General features: G+C 38.9%; 2 protein-coding genes across 8 annotated transcripts; one reads left to right on the forward strand and one right to left on the reverse strand.

Annotated features, from left to right (window-relative positions):
- Positions 1-20: 20 nt before the first annotated feature.
- On the reverse strand, positions 21-9,764 carry LOC109855474 (AP-1 complex subunit gamma-1). Of its 7 annotated transcripts, none has more exons than XM_020429759.1 (15): positions 9,551-9,763; positions 6,150-6,264; positions 5,873-5,934; positions 5,384-5,576; positions 5,133-5,279; positions 4,720-5,035; positions 2,738-3,148; positions 2,405-2,635; positions 2,097-2,318; positions 1,866-1,993; positions 1,530-1,776; positions 1,146-1,419; positions 901-1,061; positions 719-811; positions 21-627 (listed from the first exon to the last, which is right to left on the reverse strand). In XM_020429759.1, the coding sequence occupies exons 2-15, from the start codon at positions 6,167-6,169 to the stop codon at positions 526-528; spliced, it is 2,607 nt and encodes an 868-aa protein (XP_020285348.1). In that variant the 5' UTR covers positions 6,170-6,264; positions 9,551-9,763; the 3' UTR covers positions 21-525. The 7 variants fall into 7 exon arrangements, with proteins under 7 accessions (XP_020285348.1, XP_020285350.1, XP_020285346.1 ...); XM_020429761.1 differs by lacking the exon at positions 9,551-9,763 and adding an exon at positions 7,928-8,733 and having other exon boundaries at positions 5,384-5,567; XM_020429757.1 differs by lacking the exon at positions 9,551-9,763 and adding an exon at positions 7,928-8,733.
- A 580-nt stretch (positions 9,765-10,344) lies between these two features.
- Positions 10,345-14,662, forward strand: LOC109855473 (protein SMG8). The gene is made up of 14 exons (XM_020429754.1): positions 10,345-10,732; positions 10,900-11,044; positions 11,129-11,403; positions 11,514-11,744; positions 11,830-12,026; positions 12,120-12,220; positions 12,304-12,497; positions 12,581-12,823; positions 12,896-13,099; positions 13,173-13,285; positions 13,352-13,507; positions 13,575-14,103; positions 14,179-14,358; positions 14,459-14,662. Exons 1-14 carry the CDS (start codon positions 10,692-10,694, stop codon positions 14,577-14,579), a joined length of 2,730 nt encoding a protein of 909 aa, XP_020285343.1. The 5' UTR covers positions 10,345-10,691; the 3' UTR covers positions 14,580-14,662.
- The last annotated feature ends 293 nt before the right edge of the window (positions 14,663-14,955 follow it).

Here is a 14,955-nt window from a genome sequence, read left to right on the forward strand (position 1 = left end):
GGAAACACACGTATTCGCTCGCGCAAGAATTTGTCAAAACATTTTTTTTTTTTTTTTTTTTTTTTTTTTTTGTTTAGCGCATGCATTCAGAGAATTGGATAAATTTTAAGACAGTTTCCGTTGGGATGTTTATGCGAAATTAATTGACCGCTGATATACGCTCCGATCGACAGCGTGTTTTAAGCTCTTGTTGGCCTCGCGTGTTTTATACAATCTGATTTCGAATAGAGCCTGGGTTTTGTTGGTGGTACTTTTGTGTTTCAACAGAAGATTTAAAAAAGTTTTCTTACAAAAATTTTTTAGATCATGTCTTGCCTTGCAAAATAAAAAAAAAAACAAATACCAGTCGTTTAATTAAATAGAAACGTTTTGTGTGTATGTACCCATTAGCAAAGGTATGTTTCGCTATACCGAAAAAGAGACTTTTTCTTTCTTTTTCTCTCTTTCTCTCTCAGTCTGTTTTCAAGACTTGATTAATTATTTTTAGGCAGGCATATGTACAAATGTTTTTTGTATTACATCTTGTCACTGTAACGTCGAGACGGGAAAATTATTGACTTCTGTCTGTTCCAGAACCGGTCCAGCAGGACCCGTATACGATATACGCAATCTCATTCTCAAAGATGTCTAAAGAAAAAAACAAACAACGGATGAATTATTGATTAAAAACTGAATAATTGATCAAACAAGTGTTGTTATCGCAATATTGGCCACTTACTCTATTCATATTTGTGACTCTCAGCACTTGGGTTACTTGACCAGACGGCGGAATGACAGTACTCGACGGTGACAACATTTGCAATTGGAATGTCTGCAAGCGAAATATTACTTGTATTAGTTTTGTTTGTGTTAAAATAATATGGCGCATATTGTGTATACAAGTAACAAATGTTATCTAACCCTAGGAACTGCTGCTTGAAACAGAAAATCAGTTAAAGTGATACTTCCGGAATTCTGAGCCAGCATGTTTATGACCAACAGATCGGGAATATCGGGCGGTCTCTCCAATTTGAACGTTATTTTGAGTCCTGACTTGTCCAAGACCACTATGCTCGGTACTTCTGTAACAACAACAATGATGATTATATAATATTACATTAGTTTGCATGGAAGATATATTCACACACGAAATCTCGGTAACGAACCGTTTTGAGCAGTCGGAGTACTGAGCAGTCCGTCCACCAAAAAGTTGTCGGTGGAACTGAACAACATGGACGACGTCGACGACGTCTGCGGTTGTAACGGCAGCGTAGAGGTGGTGGACGTGGGCGAATTCAAATCCAAACTACCGAGTAAGTCTAACAGATCGTTATTATGTGTTACCGCGGTCGAATTGGGCGAAGAATTTTTATTGGTCACCGCCGGCGGCATCACCGTCGCTGTCACATCCGTAGTTCCAAGTAAATCTAAAAGTGCACTCTGCAAAATTTCCAAAAAGGATGTTACATTCCAAAAATGGCTCGTCGCGTATTTATATACGTAATATATATATGATAAACCCATAGCGATCATAAACTTAGATTTCTTACTGAATCGGATGTAGTCGTAGTTTGTTCCATTATTGTAGGCTTTTCGTCTTCCGGTTCCTGTTCGCCGTTCACCATGCCTATAATACCGTTGGCTTGTGGTCGCGCGGTTTCCATCGGTGGCATCCGCTCGAGTAACGCCGGTCGCAAGTGATCGTATTTTCGAAATAGTTGCGAGAACTCGATGCCTCTTTGTTGTAACTCGATATGCAAGTTGCTCCCAAACGTATCTATTATTTGACGAATCTTTCTGAAATGACAAAACGTCACAAAGCACACTTTAGAAACTGTAAAATTTTAGTTTTTTTTTTAATACAGAAATGTGATCAAAATACTAACTCGTGACCTTTCTGGAACCTTGTGCTTAATTTAGTAAGAGACAATAACGTGTACTGTTTTGTAATCACGGTGTTCTGCGGATTCCAGAGTAACCTCTGATACACATCGATGACTTCGTCTTCCGTCAACTAAAATGTTGTAAAAAAACAAAACAAAAAATTGAGAAATTATTATAAAACCGCGATTGTACATACATTCAAATATTTTTCTGCGGGAAATACATGAACTCACGTTGACCGGGGTTTCAGCGTCTTCTGACGGCGGACCGTACAATAACATATCGCCGTATTCACCGATGCACCACGTGGCTACTTGCGCCAACGGCTGTTTGTCGGAAGTATCCTTTTCTAATGCTCTCCAGAGCGCGCCAACGGCGTAACCTTGCTGAGACTGCGTCTCCGAGATCAATTGTATTGTGCAAGCCACCACGTCGTCCCGTACGTAATTGCCAGCCTAAAAGAGAGATCAAGTTTAAGCGAAATTTTACAACATCCGAAAGATGATTCTCATCTTCCGAATTGTGTTGGAAAAATACGCACCGCCACGAGCACTTTGAACAGCGTCTCGAGATGCCAACGTTTATTTGGAGCGAATCTTTCTGCGGACATCACGATATTGCTGCTGCACTGAGCTTTAAATTCCGGATCGGCTCTCTCCAAAAACAATAGCAATTCCTTCATCATGTTTCTGATGTTATTGGAATTCACGAGCGCGAAACTCAACTCCATCGCGCGTCTTCTAATCGATACGTCCGGATCTTTCAGACATTCCTAAAAAGACATGTCGCAAAATATTAACAAGTCAAGATATAAGCGATCTCACACGTAATAAAAAAAAAAAAAAACATGTACAAATCAATCAAAATGTCTTACCAAAATTGTCGATCGATGCCTCTGTACCGCACTCGTGTCCACGTACACCGTTTTCAACAGTGTGTTCAAGGCCACGTATCTAATATTTTTATCGTTATTCAACAAAAATCTGCCTAATATGTTAATTGCTAAAACTCGCAGCCCGCTCTCCGACTTGATGTCCATGATCGACAACACTGTCTCGTAGAGTATCGTGTTGCCGACGTTTTTACTGGTCTCCGTGTTCGTCGCGACTTGAGCAAGCATGTCGTTCATGGCCTCGGACGCGTCGATGTCATTGCGTCCCAAAACGCGAAGGAGACGGAGTATCTTGACCTGCAGGAACGGATCGCACACTCCGGACACGTCGTGTTCGGGTGAATATCCGGCCAGGATCAGATTCTTTAGGATTCTCACGAGGTTTGGCACGATCTGCAATTAAACCTTTATTTTTATCTCCGTTTGATTCCGACTAGACTGTAAACGTACAGTACAACTTGATCATTTACATTAACATTAATGTTGTAAACGCAAGAAACAATCGACAAAACAAAAACCTCCCGTGTAACGTACATTTTTTATGAAACATTTAGATTTAATTTAATTAAAAAAAAAAATCATAATTGTTTTAGTTAACTTAAAATACTTTCATATCGCTCACAGGGGCTCTGTGATTTTAAACGAGATTTTACGAGAGAAAATACAGGGAAAAGAGAGCTCTACACAATTATTAAAAGCTGAAATAAATAATCAGCTATGTGAAAAATATCATCGTATCAAAATGACGCACACACGCGCGCACACAATTTCATGCAACGTAACTAATATAACGATTTAGAAGCTTTTTTTTTTTTATAATACATACAGTAGTTTACTATTTGTAATTATTAGAAAAATAACGTATGACATAGCACTTGTTTATCAAGCAAATAATGTTGATTTCACGTTTGAGGAGTTCTAACGTTTAATCCAAGTAAAAAAAAAAAGAAAAAACAAAAAAAAAACAATGAATATTTACGAATGTAACAAGCGTACATGCAAAGAAACATGAACGAGAGAAGAACATTTATATGCATATTACCTCACGATGGCCGCATTCCTAAGACAAAATCAATGCTTGTATTACGCATGTTCAACCCAATGCAATTGACAAAAGTTTTTATGTTTCAGAGAAACTGTTAGTCTGTTATTAATACAATCGGTTTTTGTTTTTCCACAATTAAACAATATTTTTCCCTCAAAAGGCAAACTCGATGTGTTTGTATATTAATAAAGTTTATTTAAAATTCATTCACAAAAACTCACAATCAATAGCATATTACATATTATAAATACAAAATAAAAAAAAAAAAACTATTTAGAAGTAACGTTATATCACAGAATTTTTATGCTCATAAGATTTTATATTTCTAGAATTTCTTTATGTGGGGCTCCTTTTATAGCCGGGTTTTATTCGAAAGATTTGATTATAGAGATTTTATATTTTAAAAGTTTAAATTTATTAGTTATGTTTATAAGANTTATTTCTTTGTGTTTTACTGTAAGTTATACAGTTCGTTTACTATTTGCACAGGAAATTATCTGTGTAATTGTATACTGATGTAATTCCCCCCCAAAAAAGAGAGCAATAAACTATTCTTCCGCTTCAAAACAGTTTCAACAGATTTCGTTGAAGAGAAAAAGTTAAAACTGCGCGCATTCTCATACTTATATTTAAATAATAATTCACTTCCTACGCGTTAAATAAATTTTTTTACTACTGCTGTATATGTGCACTCTAGACGCTCTTTCATCAGATATTCTATTGCCATCTAAATTCTGCCGTCGGTCATACTAATCAGGTCAGATAGTAATATAGCAGATCGATTACGTTGATCAATCACGTGACGTAACGCTATATCTCTTGACGAGCGGGAAAGATTTGCAACATCTATGTGTTCTAAAGAAAACTAGGGTATGTACGGTCGCGCTATATACGAGACAAATTTATCTTACACACGTACCTTTTTGAAATGATTCAACGTGTCAACGCTGTTCTCGCACATCTCCGTGATGAGAGTGACGCCGGTAATGAGCACACCGTGATTCTTCTCGGTGATCAAGCTGCGAGTTGCCGGCAAAAACATCTCCATTAGCTCCGGCACGCGTCTGATGATCCGAAACGCGCAGAGCGCCGCCTTCTTTCGGATATACGCGTTCGGCGACTTCATTAATCTCTCGACCTCGGACGCCAAGTCCCGCGCCATTTCCGGCGACGCGATCGCGCCCAGAGTGCACAATGCCAGACCAATGACAAACTGCGTCGAACTGTTCAAATCGCTGTAGGAATGAAAATGGAACGGAAATATTAGTTTCCTCGCGAAGGAATATGTACGTTTTTCAAAGCTTAACACATCTTCGATGAAATCAATGTTACTTTTTTAAACAGTTCGTGATCAAGAGATGCACATCCTGCCGTTCGTCCAGCAATAACATGGCACCTAAGTAACCGATCCGTTTGTCCGTAAATCTCGGAGAAGCTATGAGCTTTAAACATTCCAACTGTCCAAAATGCGCTGGATATCTAAAAAATATCAGCAAACACCGTGTCTCTCAATAACATTCTCTTTTATTTTCAAACTTGTGATACTGGATATATCAAATATATATATATATATGGATACAAACCCTAACATATGAATGTACAGCAACTTGGCGATGTTACGACACCTCCACACGCTATCTTCTTCTCTAAACGTCGAACGTATATATGCACACTCCTTATTCACGACCGTTCTCTCTTCTGCCGCCGTTCGTGCAGCCCTTATTTGTCTAATCAGATCCCTCAACCGCGTTGGCGCAGGCATCCTAACTGTTGAGACTTTCAAAATGTGAAAAAGTTATCAGTACAAACTGACACTATTCTTGGCAACAACTGATTCTGCTTGAAAATATAAAAGTTTATAAAGAAATAAGTTACATACACACACACACACAACAGTATGAAATTTCTCCAAAATTTAGATAAAACAATTCTACAATTCAAATATTAATTCTATCGTTCAAACATAGCAAAATCACAAACCAGTAACTGGCAAAAACAGGCAGAATCAGGTGTTCCAACAATCAGCTATTAGAATCACTATGAATTTGATTATACACTGACAATACACATACCTCGTTCCACAGCCTCATTGATAGCCTGTTTTATGGAGGCCATGTTAAAGGCTGGGTTAAACCTGAAAATGTACAGGCTCATGCTGGTTTTATTAGCATTGACACACTGTCTGTCTAACAAATCTACATGTGTGCAATGACACTTTTTTTTCATGTACTTTGTAAATATATGTACATGTAAAATGACATTATTAGGTTTGCTTTCATTGTTTATTTCTGACTATGTTAAATACAAAAAAAATATATATATATATAATTGTATGAGATTATGCATTACCCATGTTCTGAGGCATTCATTGTTTCTCAGCTCGAGATTTTGTGTTTATATGCCACAAGCTTCACAAAAAAACCAAGTGCAGACGAATACAAAACACCAACTCTCTGCTATCCTCCTAGTGGGCACAGGATTGAATTTGCGATATTATAGAGCATTTTAGTAGCATATTATTAATAAAATCAGTGTGATATTATTAAATTTTTAACTAACACTACCGAAAATAACACAGTCACTCACAGTGTCATATGTCAACAAAAAACTACCAGCAAACATTTTGTTATTTCATCCAAAGTAAAAGTTAAAACTCTATTTAGTGTTCTTTTCACAAAACATATAAATTACTACATAATTTGTTAAAATTTATTTATACAAATTTATCTCTGTAATGATGTAATTTTTTTTTTTTATCATTGCATAGAAGGTCGAAAACTTGCGTGAATTAAATCAAGTAAAACGTCTGTTTAAGATAAAAGACACGTAGCCACACACGTTTCCTAAGAATTTAAATTATTCTAATCTCCAGTCGATTATTCGTCATGTGATAAGGAAAAAAAAAAGTGACACAAGAGCACTGTTTTGAAACATCGTTTGCCTCGACGCAAAACGCACAGGACGTGAACAAGATGTCTCAGAAACAAATCCCACGACTCGGTTCTCCTCCGTTCCCGATGCGTTAGAAATAATAATTTTTTTTTCACAACATGATACGAGCGTACCCGGACTTGGAGTTTAATCGGCGATCGCGCGACGAGGAAACACAAAAGAGCCGAGAAAGAGAGACAGAGAGAGAGAGAGAGAGAGCACGAAAGTAGTATAGTATCAACTTCTGCAAAACGAACGTGTCACTCGCCTGGTGATTTCACGTGCTTGGAATCGCGACACTCAACCCGCGGCAATCCACATTGCGAGATACAAAAAAAGCTTTAAAGTGTAAAAAAAAAAAAAAGAAAACTGCGCGAAGGACACAAATGTTACAAACAAAGAGAGAAAAAAAAGAGAGAGGATTTAGTTCCGCGACACCGTGTGTCGTGAGAGACTTTTTAATACTCTTGCGATTGATACGGGTATGCGCTTTGTCGCGAGCGCGACGAAACCAGCGACTTCCTGTGCGACATGTGGAACTGACAGACGTGGACGAGCGAAACACACACAAGAGGAAGTAAAAAAAGTATTCCGCCTTTCGAGGTGGGGTAAGGGGGGCAGAGTTCTTTCTCTCTCTCTCTCTCTCACTAACTAACGTGTCCTATGTGTCGCATTTATATCTCCGGGAGGTGTGAAGTAAACAGTTCCAGAGGCTCTGTTTACATTACAAGACGACGAGACGACACATTATGGAACGAGGGACGAGCCGTGACGACGGCGCCGGGACTCGAAATTTCTTGACCCTCCCCGGAGGAGGAGGTCGTGGGGAGTCGTTGCCTCCTTCGAGGATCAAAAACACCGTGAGGTGAAACACGAACGGTGCGAGGTGCGAATCGTTGCGCCCTCACGTTCTCGTCTCTCTCTCTCTCTCTCTCTCTCTCTCTCTCTCTCTCTCTCTCTCTCTCTCTCTCTCTCTCTCNCTCTCTCTCTCTCTCTCTCTCTCTCTCTCTCTCTCTCTCTCTCTCTCTCTCCCTCTCTCTCTCTCTCTCGTCCCGTGGCACAGCCGAAGAAAAGTATATTCGAGACACCACATCGCCGGCGTGTTACGTTTACGCTCGGGAGGAGGAAAACCGAGATCCGTCTTGGACTCGGCGGGACTCGTCGGCGACGACGACGACGACGACGTGGATACGTACCCGTTACGGAGTCGTTAAAATTTACAGTGAAGAATAGAGCTAGCTCCTAGTCCGCGGTGCGAGCTCCATGAATACGCACGATCTTGCTGCGCTGCGCGAAAAAAAGTCCTTGTCGACAACAAGAAACACACGGATCGTCGACGCGAATACGGGTCACAATAAACCGCACACACTTTGGCCTGGCTAAAGAGCCGTGTCCGTTCGCCCGCGCGATAATTTGAGCCACCTATAAACGACGACGACACGCACCGTGCGTGTACTACTTTTTCTTTATCTCTCTCTATCGCGCGGGATCCGCTCCGGTCTCTTTCCCGATATCTTCCGCTCTGTCTCTTTTTCTCTCACTTTTCTCCCGCTCGCTCGCTCGCTCACTCTCTCTCTCTCTCTCTCTCTGTCTTTCTCTCTCTCCTCGTTCGAGTCCCCCGTCTCTCAAGGCAGACGACCGCCGACGGAGTAGAATTTCGCCTGTGTGTGGCAATTAAACACTCAAAGATGGCCGTCGCGCTATGTATCCGCCGTATCAACGTTTGTCACTGACGTCGTCAGGGACTTTTCGCGAGGAAAGAAGACTCGGGCACGGGGGAGAGAACGTGGAAGAGACGCGCGAGATGACTCGCACGAAAACGCGAGCGTCCGGGATAATAAATTCCAACCGAGGATTAATTTTCACGCGCAATTTTCGATTCGGCGCGAGAAGAAGATCGAGCGACGGTGACGACGTGCGGAAGAAACGCGCGAAAATATCGCCGTTAACCTCAAAACCTCAAAGAAAAATCCGTCCGTCGCGAGATCGCGAACGTACGATGCGTAAGCAAGCAGCGAATAAATCTCTCTCTCTCTCATGGATGCGATCTGGAAAAAAAAAAAAAAAAAAAAAAAAAAAAAAAAAAAAAAAAAAAAAAAAAAAAATCGTGGATGTGGAAAGAACGTTGCACCTCTCGCTTGATTCTGCGTCATTGAGAGCAAATAACGCGATAGATACGTGGGAGCACGTGGGAGAGTTGAGTTTTCTGATGAATTTCTCACGCGCGACATTTTAAGTATTTAATCTGAAAATTTTCTTGCAAATCGCTCAAGAAGAACAAAGCAAATCTTCTTTATCATTTCGTTTGCACTTGTATCAGATCAATGAAAGCTGTGATTTATTGTCCCCCAAGTGTCATTGCACAGGTAGTCCATATATCACGTTTTATTTTAGGCGCGAGAGCAATTACGTACGTATGTGTCAATCAAAAGGATACAAATTATTTCATGTTAAAAGTATTTTTGCAATATATATATATATTTTTTTTTTTGCATATATATATATATATACATCTTGTATCTAAATTTTACGTTTTTTTTTTCTGTATTTTACAAATGATGGGACTTCACCGTTTGTAATTTTTACACAAATAAAACTTCGATCAGCTGCTACACCAGGTACCTTAAATGCGACTCGAGAGTTTCTTCGTTTCGAATTTTTTTAGTACGCACAAGATGTTCCGAGTAATCTCAAAAAGATGAAACTTGGAAGAAGCAGCAAGTAGCTATGTGATCGACTTCCGCGAACGACGAGGGATTCCATCTCCGCGGAGATGGAATTTAAAAAAACACACAGAGAGAATTATTAAATTTGATCACCTTCTATTGAGTTCCGGTGGTAATACGCTCCATTCTTCCGCCTCGTAATAAGGCCACATCGTGAACGCGGTGTGATGTATGATAAATGATCAAACAAACAAAGAGCTTAGATCCAAAAAGATCACAAATGTGAAATAAAAAAAAATTACGAATCTATATATCAAGCGGCATATACGGTTGTGCGATCAATCTTGTACCTTCTTTATCACTAACATAATAGAACATTGATACAAGGTAGGAACATTTATCTCTTATCTCTCCGCGATTACCTTGATATCAAACATTTGCACTCACACAAATTCAACAAGTTTTAATAAGATTAGTTTCAACAAACTTGCATGAACTTTAGACATGCGGTATTATACAGATAAATTGTTATAATTTTTCGTAAACAAATGTATGACATTTTTTTTATTTATTTAAAGGTAATTAAAAATTTAATTAACGGCCGATTTCTTCATACTTCTCGATAACTATCCTCTGGATACAATTTCTCTGAGAACCAATAAGGAGAACCAATTTTGGGAGATATCTCCTAGATAAAGTTATTGAAAAATTATCTAAAAGTAAAAAAATTGGCTGTGTAAGAGAGATATCCCCCGGACAGTATTATAATAAAATTATTCAGATAAATACAAGTTTCAACTTGTACTTCTGACGTTTGACAGAAATATTTACTTCCGATTCTTTATTTTTAATATATATATATATATATATATATATATATATATATATATATGTGAAAGAAAATAATTGAAAAATAAAAACTTGTTTCAGAAAATAATATACTTGTTAATCGTAACCGAGTGATGTTTTGAAGATAAAGAGATCTGTCGTACCGATAAGATTCACCTGTCCGAGCATGCGCCGTGTGTCGGTACTCTGAATGATTACATTTAAGCCTCGTCCGCAATAGTCGCAGTTGCAAAATCCCCAGAATTTAACCAATCGCATCGATCGGTTCTGGACAATTTGAGACTCGCGACCGTTGCAAATCCGTTTCATCAGTTGCTCACGTGTGCGCGCGCACGAACGCAGAAATTTTTGTGTCACTCTCCAAAACACCGCAATCAAGTAGTAAACAAGACGAGAGCTGCATGTGTTTGTATACAAAAGATTTGGCTAATGTTAAGTAAGCCAAATGCGGCCGCAGAAATTTACTCTTCCCTATGATGTGAACGGGTGAGCAGCTAATTTTGATAAAATATTAAATTTATTTAAATAATCCAAAATCGATAAGGTTTTGTAAGTAATATCGTTACAATTATATTTAGATGCTATATCGATATTTTGTATTTTTTCTTATTAAACTTGAACAATGCCTTTTTTGTTTTTTTTTTATCTTTCAGTTTTCCACAAATTGATAAAAAAGTTGTAATTGTCTCTGTGTTTGGCAAATCTGAATATCGGGCGAAAGGATGCAAGACAAACATGCTCAGTTCTATTCTTCAGGTGAACCTCCTGGATAAACCACAAGTTGACGAAGAATCTTGGGTAAGACGATTTGTTTCAGATGTAAAATTTTTCCCAATGCGTTTGTTGGATAGTAATTGGATCTTTTATTTGTTTGTTCGTCAGTCTGAAATTGAAGGATACTACAGTCCCAAGGAAAGAATTGTTTATTTACACTTGAGAGGATTTCTGGATACTTATGTTCTCTTGGAGGAATACACCAAGTTCACCGAAGAACAGAATAGCAAGGATTTTCTCAGTACGTGGGCACGTATGAGAGATAAATACGCGAGAGCGCTTTTAGTACTTTTTCACATATCTCACGTACTTATACTTACCCATCCAACGCACACCTTCGACTACAGTTACGTGCATTTATTTCGCGCTATGGATATAGTTAGGTTGGTATAAAAAAATCTTTATTGAAACTGTCTCTAGGATATATAAAGAAAATTAAGAAACAAACTGATTTTTTAATTAAATGATAACATATATATGTGTACAATGATAGACAGAAGATTTCTCCACAACTTTCTGACGTGTTAAGCAGTATTTATAGTCTACCGAAGGATTGGATCACAAATGTCAGACCTTGTTCGCCACGAATGTTATTTTATTTTGAAACTTGTCCAGCTGTGTTCCAGGAAGCGGACGGTACAGCTAATATTAAAAAATTAGAACACGCTCTTGAGGATCAGATTTATCGTGTGTTGAGGAAGAATAAAATTGTCACAAATATCAGGTATGAAAAACTAATTTCACTGGTTTTTTTGTTTTTTTTTTTATAAAATCTCGATAAGATTTTGAAATTATATTGTTTTTTTTAGTTCAAATTCTTTATTTGCTATACCAGCCAATCAGGAATTCGTATATATGCATACCGGAAGTACAGAATCAAGGGATATTCTGGGATACATGATGAGACAGCTGATACAAAGTTGTAAACAGGGTTCTGGTGGTTTGACATCAAGAAGCCTTGCCAGTCTGGATTCGAACAGTGGTCTAACAGACGACACGGAGACAGGTTTATAAATCAGAATGAGTAAAAAAAAAAAAGATTAAATAAGAAGTGAAATAAGTTCATATAAGTTTATATATGAATGTTGTGCATTTGCAGAACCGCGTTCGTTTCAACAATTTTTGCAACAACATATAAATCTGGCTTTTGGAAAAGGATTCGACGATAACGTCAGGCACTCGGTACCGGCTCATTTTGAAGTATGTGAATTTGTGTTCACAAATTTAACGTTACAGATTAGCGTCGACTGAAATTAATAAGCTGCGTTTTTTTTTTTTTACAGATACCTACTTTAAACATGTTTTTTCAAGTGGCAAACAAGCTTTTCGATTACTTTATTCATGGAAACGACAAAGAACTATTGATGCTTCATGGTTTATTGGATATCGACGTGAAATTCAGCAAAAGTCGTTGCAGCAAGGTACTTCCGAGAGCTTTACAAACATATCAGGAGAACTTGCCGCAACACTACACGAGGTAAAAAGCTATTTGGAGGAGTGTCTAAACGAAAAGTTCACGAAAACCTCGTGTTTCAATTAAATACCGATGTGTTTTTTCAGAACTTACCACGAATCGAAGTTGACGCACGCGGTAGCGGTTTTCGAGATGCACGCTCGCGGTCCGTTGTTTGAGGAATTTCGCGAGAAGTTGCAAGCAGAATGCGATAAACATTGGCGATCGGGCAGACAGATGTGCGAAGTTTTGTCACTGACCGGCCATCCTTGTACCAATCCCGTTCATAGAGGAGGCAGCGAGGGAGCTGGCGGTGGGGAGCAAGTTGAAGGAGGCAGAGAGGACGAAAGGTGCGAAAAAGTTATTTTTGTAAATTAAAATTTTATTTTTGTTATGTAATTTTGTTTTTGTTTTATTTACAGCGATCTACCTGTCAGTGAACATTGCAGCGGAGTTAGATACGTGTGCGCTTGTAATTGCGGTCGAATTCAAGGTGCGAGGGAAGATCCTTTTAATCTAAGACAGGCCAACTATGATTATTTCCAGATGTTGGCGAAACAGTGCGGCTGTGCGCAATTGGAAAGTATACAGTTCCCTGTGTTTCAACCCAGCACACATAATTACAGGTAGACAATTCGCCATCAAACTCTTTCTATTGTATAATAATATACACTTCTTTTTTTTTTTTTTTCTATGTAGACCAGCTCAGTTATTTTCATCCACGAAACGCCACGACTCCTTCAGTCGCAATGGTTCTTCCACTCCACAAGGAGACACGCAAGCTTGTAGCTTAGGAGCCGATACCTTAAATGGCAAGTAAACGTTAATCATAACAGAGACTTTTAACTTTTATTAAAATTGTAAACGCGAAATTACAGATTATGGTACAGGCGGCCAATCACAGACGGCGAGTGATCCGATCGAAGAGGACATCACTAGGTTAATCAACAAGACGAGTCTCACGCCAAGCGACTCGCACAAAGTTGTTATAGAAGCGACGCGCGCCTCTGACAGTGACGTGGAACCTTTCAAAGGTAATGTGACGTTGTTTTCTTCATCATTTTTTTTAAACAAACAACTAAACATTCAAACGTTTCGCAGACAAATCTCTAGTCCGACAACCGTCGACGACGGAATATCTGCCCGGAATGTTGCACACCGAATCCCCAGCAGGCTTGCTGCCGCAATTTTCTAGCTGGTCCCTGATATGCCTCGGACCGAGCAGTCTTTATTCTCACAATTTGGGTCTTCAGCATCAGACTGGTATATTTCCCACCTCCGCCTTTCTTCTGCCGTGGGACGTGACCGTTAGATTAGAACACCAGAAGGAACGGAGTTCCTTGTGGCCCACTGTTGGCGATCACGGATCTCACGGGGGTTATTGCTCGCGAGGAGGCAAAAATTATCAAAATATGAACAACATTCGCAGTCGCAAGTCGAAGGGAGGCAAGGAGTTTGTGGTAAAGATATTTGTAGGAGTGGAATACGAGTGTCCGCGTGGACACCGATTCATGGCATCGGCGCCCGACAAGGTGTTGAAGGCAACCGGAACCGGGATTGTAAAGGATAGCGGGAACAAGGTGACATCTAGCACAACTGACATGCCGCTTTATTTTGCGTGTCCTTGCAGGTGATTGAAACTTGTTGATGTTTATATTACAAAGTTAATCGAGAAAATGCACATATATTTTTTCTCTCTTTGTAGACAAACCAAACCACTGATTGCTCAATTAATGAGAATTCACGTCGTAACGCCCAAAGCGCCAGTGCACGTCACATTGAATCCTCGCGTACAACCTGGCCCACCGCCCTGCCCGATATTTGTTACCGGATGCGAAGAACCGATCAAACTTTCGCAAAGCGCTTACTGGATTTTGAGATTGCCGTATCCTTTTTTTTTCTATATATAATAAGTGAATTTTTATTTCTTTTTTTTTAAGGTTTTAATAACGTACGACATTTTTTTTCTTAATTAATGTTTAAAGTTATGTATATATTGGTGAGAAAGGTCCGTATTTACCGCCCAAAGAACTAGTACCTTCGTCTCACGGGCGCTTACTGGCTGGGATGTACGGCATCAGTGAGGTTGTGCCGGAAAAGAAATAAAAATTTGTATAAATTTGTACAAACCTGACAAGGATAATTATGTGGATGAGTTTTTACTTTCTATAACAATTCTTTGTTTTTTTTTGTAAAAAAAAACAAACTACAAATTTCCATTCTCTATTTTTTTCCTTCTCTGTATTACAGAATATTATAAAATAAATAGAAAGTTTTTAGAAAATAAGTGTTGAGACTCGACTTGAATCCTGGCGCATTGGTAGCGCCGCGATGATGAGTCGCTTTTGAGTGTTCAGATGATCACGTGATGATGATTCACGTTTGGCGATTGGTTCCACATCAATGTTTGAATTCGAATTACGCGAAGGGATACTTTTTTATGATTTTTATTTTGTATTTCGAAAGAACAAGTGTCCGTCGA

This window comes from Pseudomyrmex gracilis, unplaced genomic scaffold, assembly GCF_002006095.1.
Source record: "Pseudomyrmex gracilis isolate BER0280 unplaced genomic scaffold, ASM200609v1 scaffold_90, whole genome shotgun sequence".
Lineage (NCBI taxonomy): Eukaryota > Metazoa > Arthropoda > Insecta > Hymenoptera > Formicidae > Pseudomyrmex > Pseudomyrmex gracilis.

Coding starts and splice junctions, on each gene's coding strand:
- LOC109855473 (XM_020429754.1), top strand. CDS start 10,692: ATGCGGCCGCAGAAATTTACTCTTCCCTATGATGTGAACGG. Junction 12,027..12,119: donor AACAGACGACACGGAGACAG/GTTTATAAATCA, acceptor GTGCATTTGCAG/AACCGCGTTCGTTTCAACAA. Junction 14,359..14,458: donor TACTGGATTTTGAGATTGCC/GTATCCTTTTTT, acceptor TAATGTTTAAAG/TTATGTATATATTGGTGAGA.
- LOC109855474 (XM_020429755.1), bottom strand. CDS start 9,609: ATGTGGCCTTATTACGAGGCGGAAGAATGGAGCGTATTACCACCGGAA. Junction 1,777..1,865: donor AGGTTCCAGAAAGGTCACGA/GTTAGTATTTTG, acceptor TTGTCATTTCAG/AAAGATTCGTCAAATAATAG. Junction 1,420..1,529: donor CTACGACTACATCCGATTCA/GTAAGAAATCTA, acceptor GAAATTTTGCAG/AGTGCACTTTTAGATTTACT.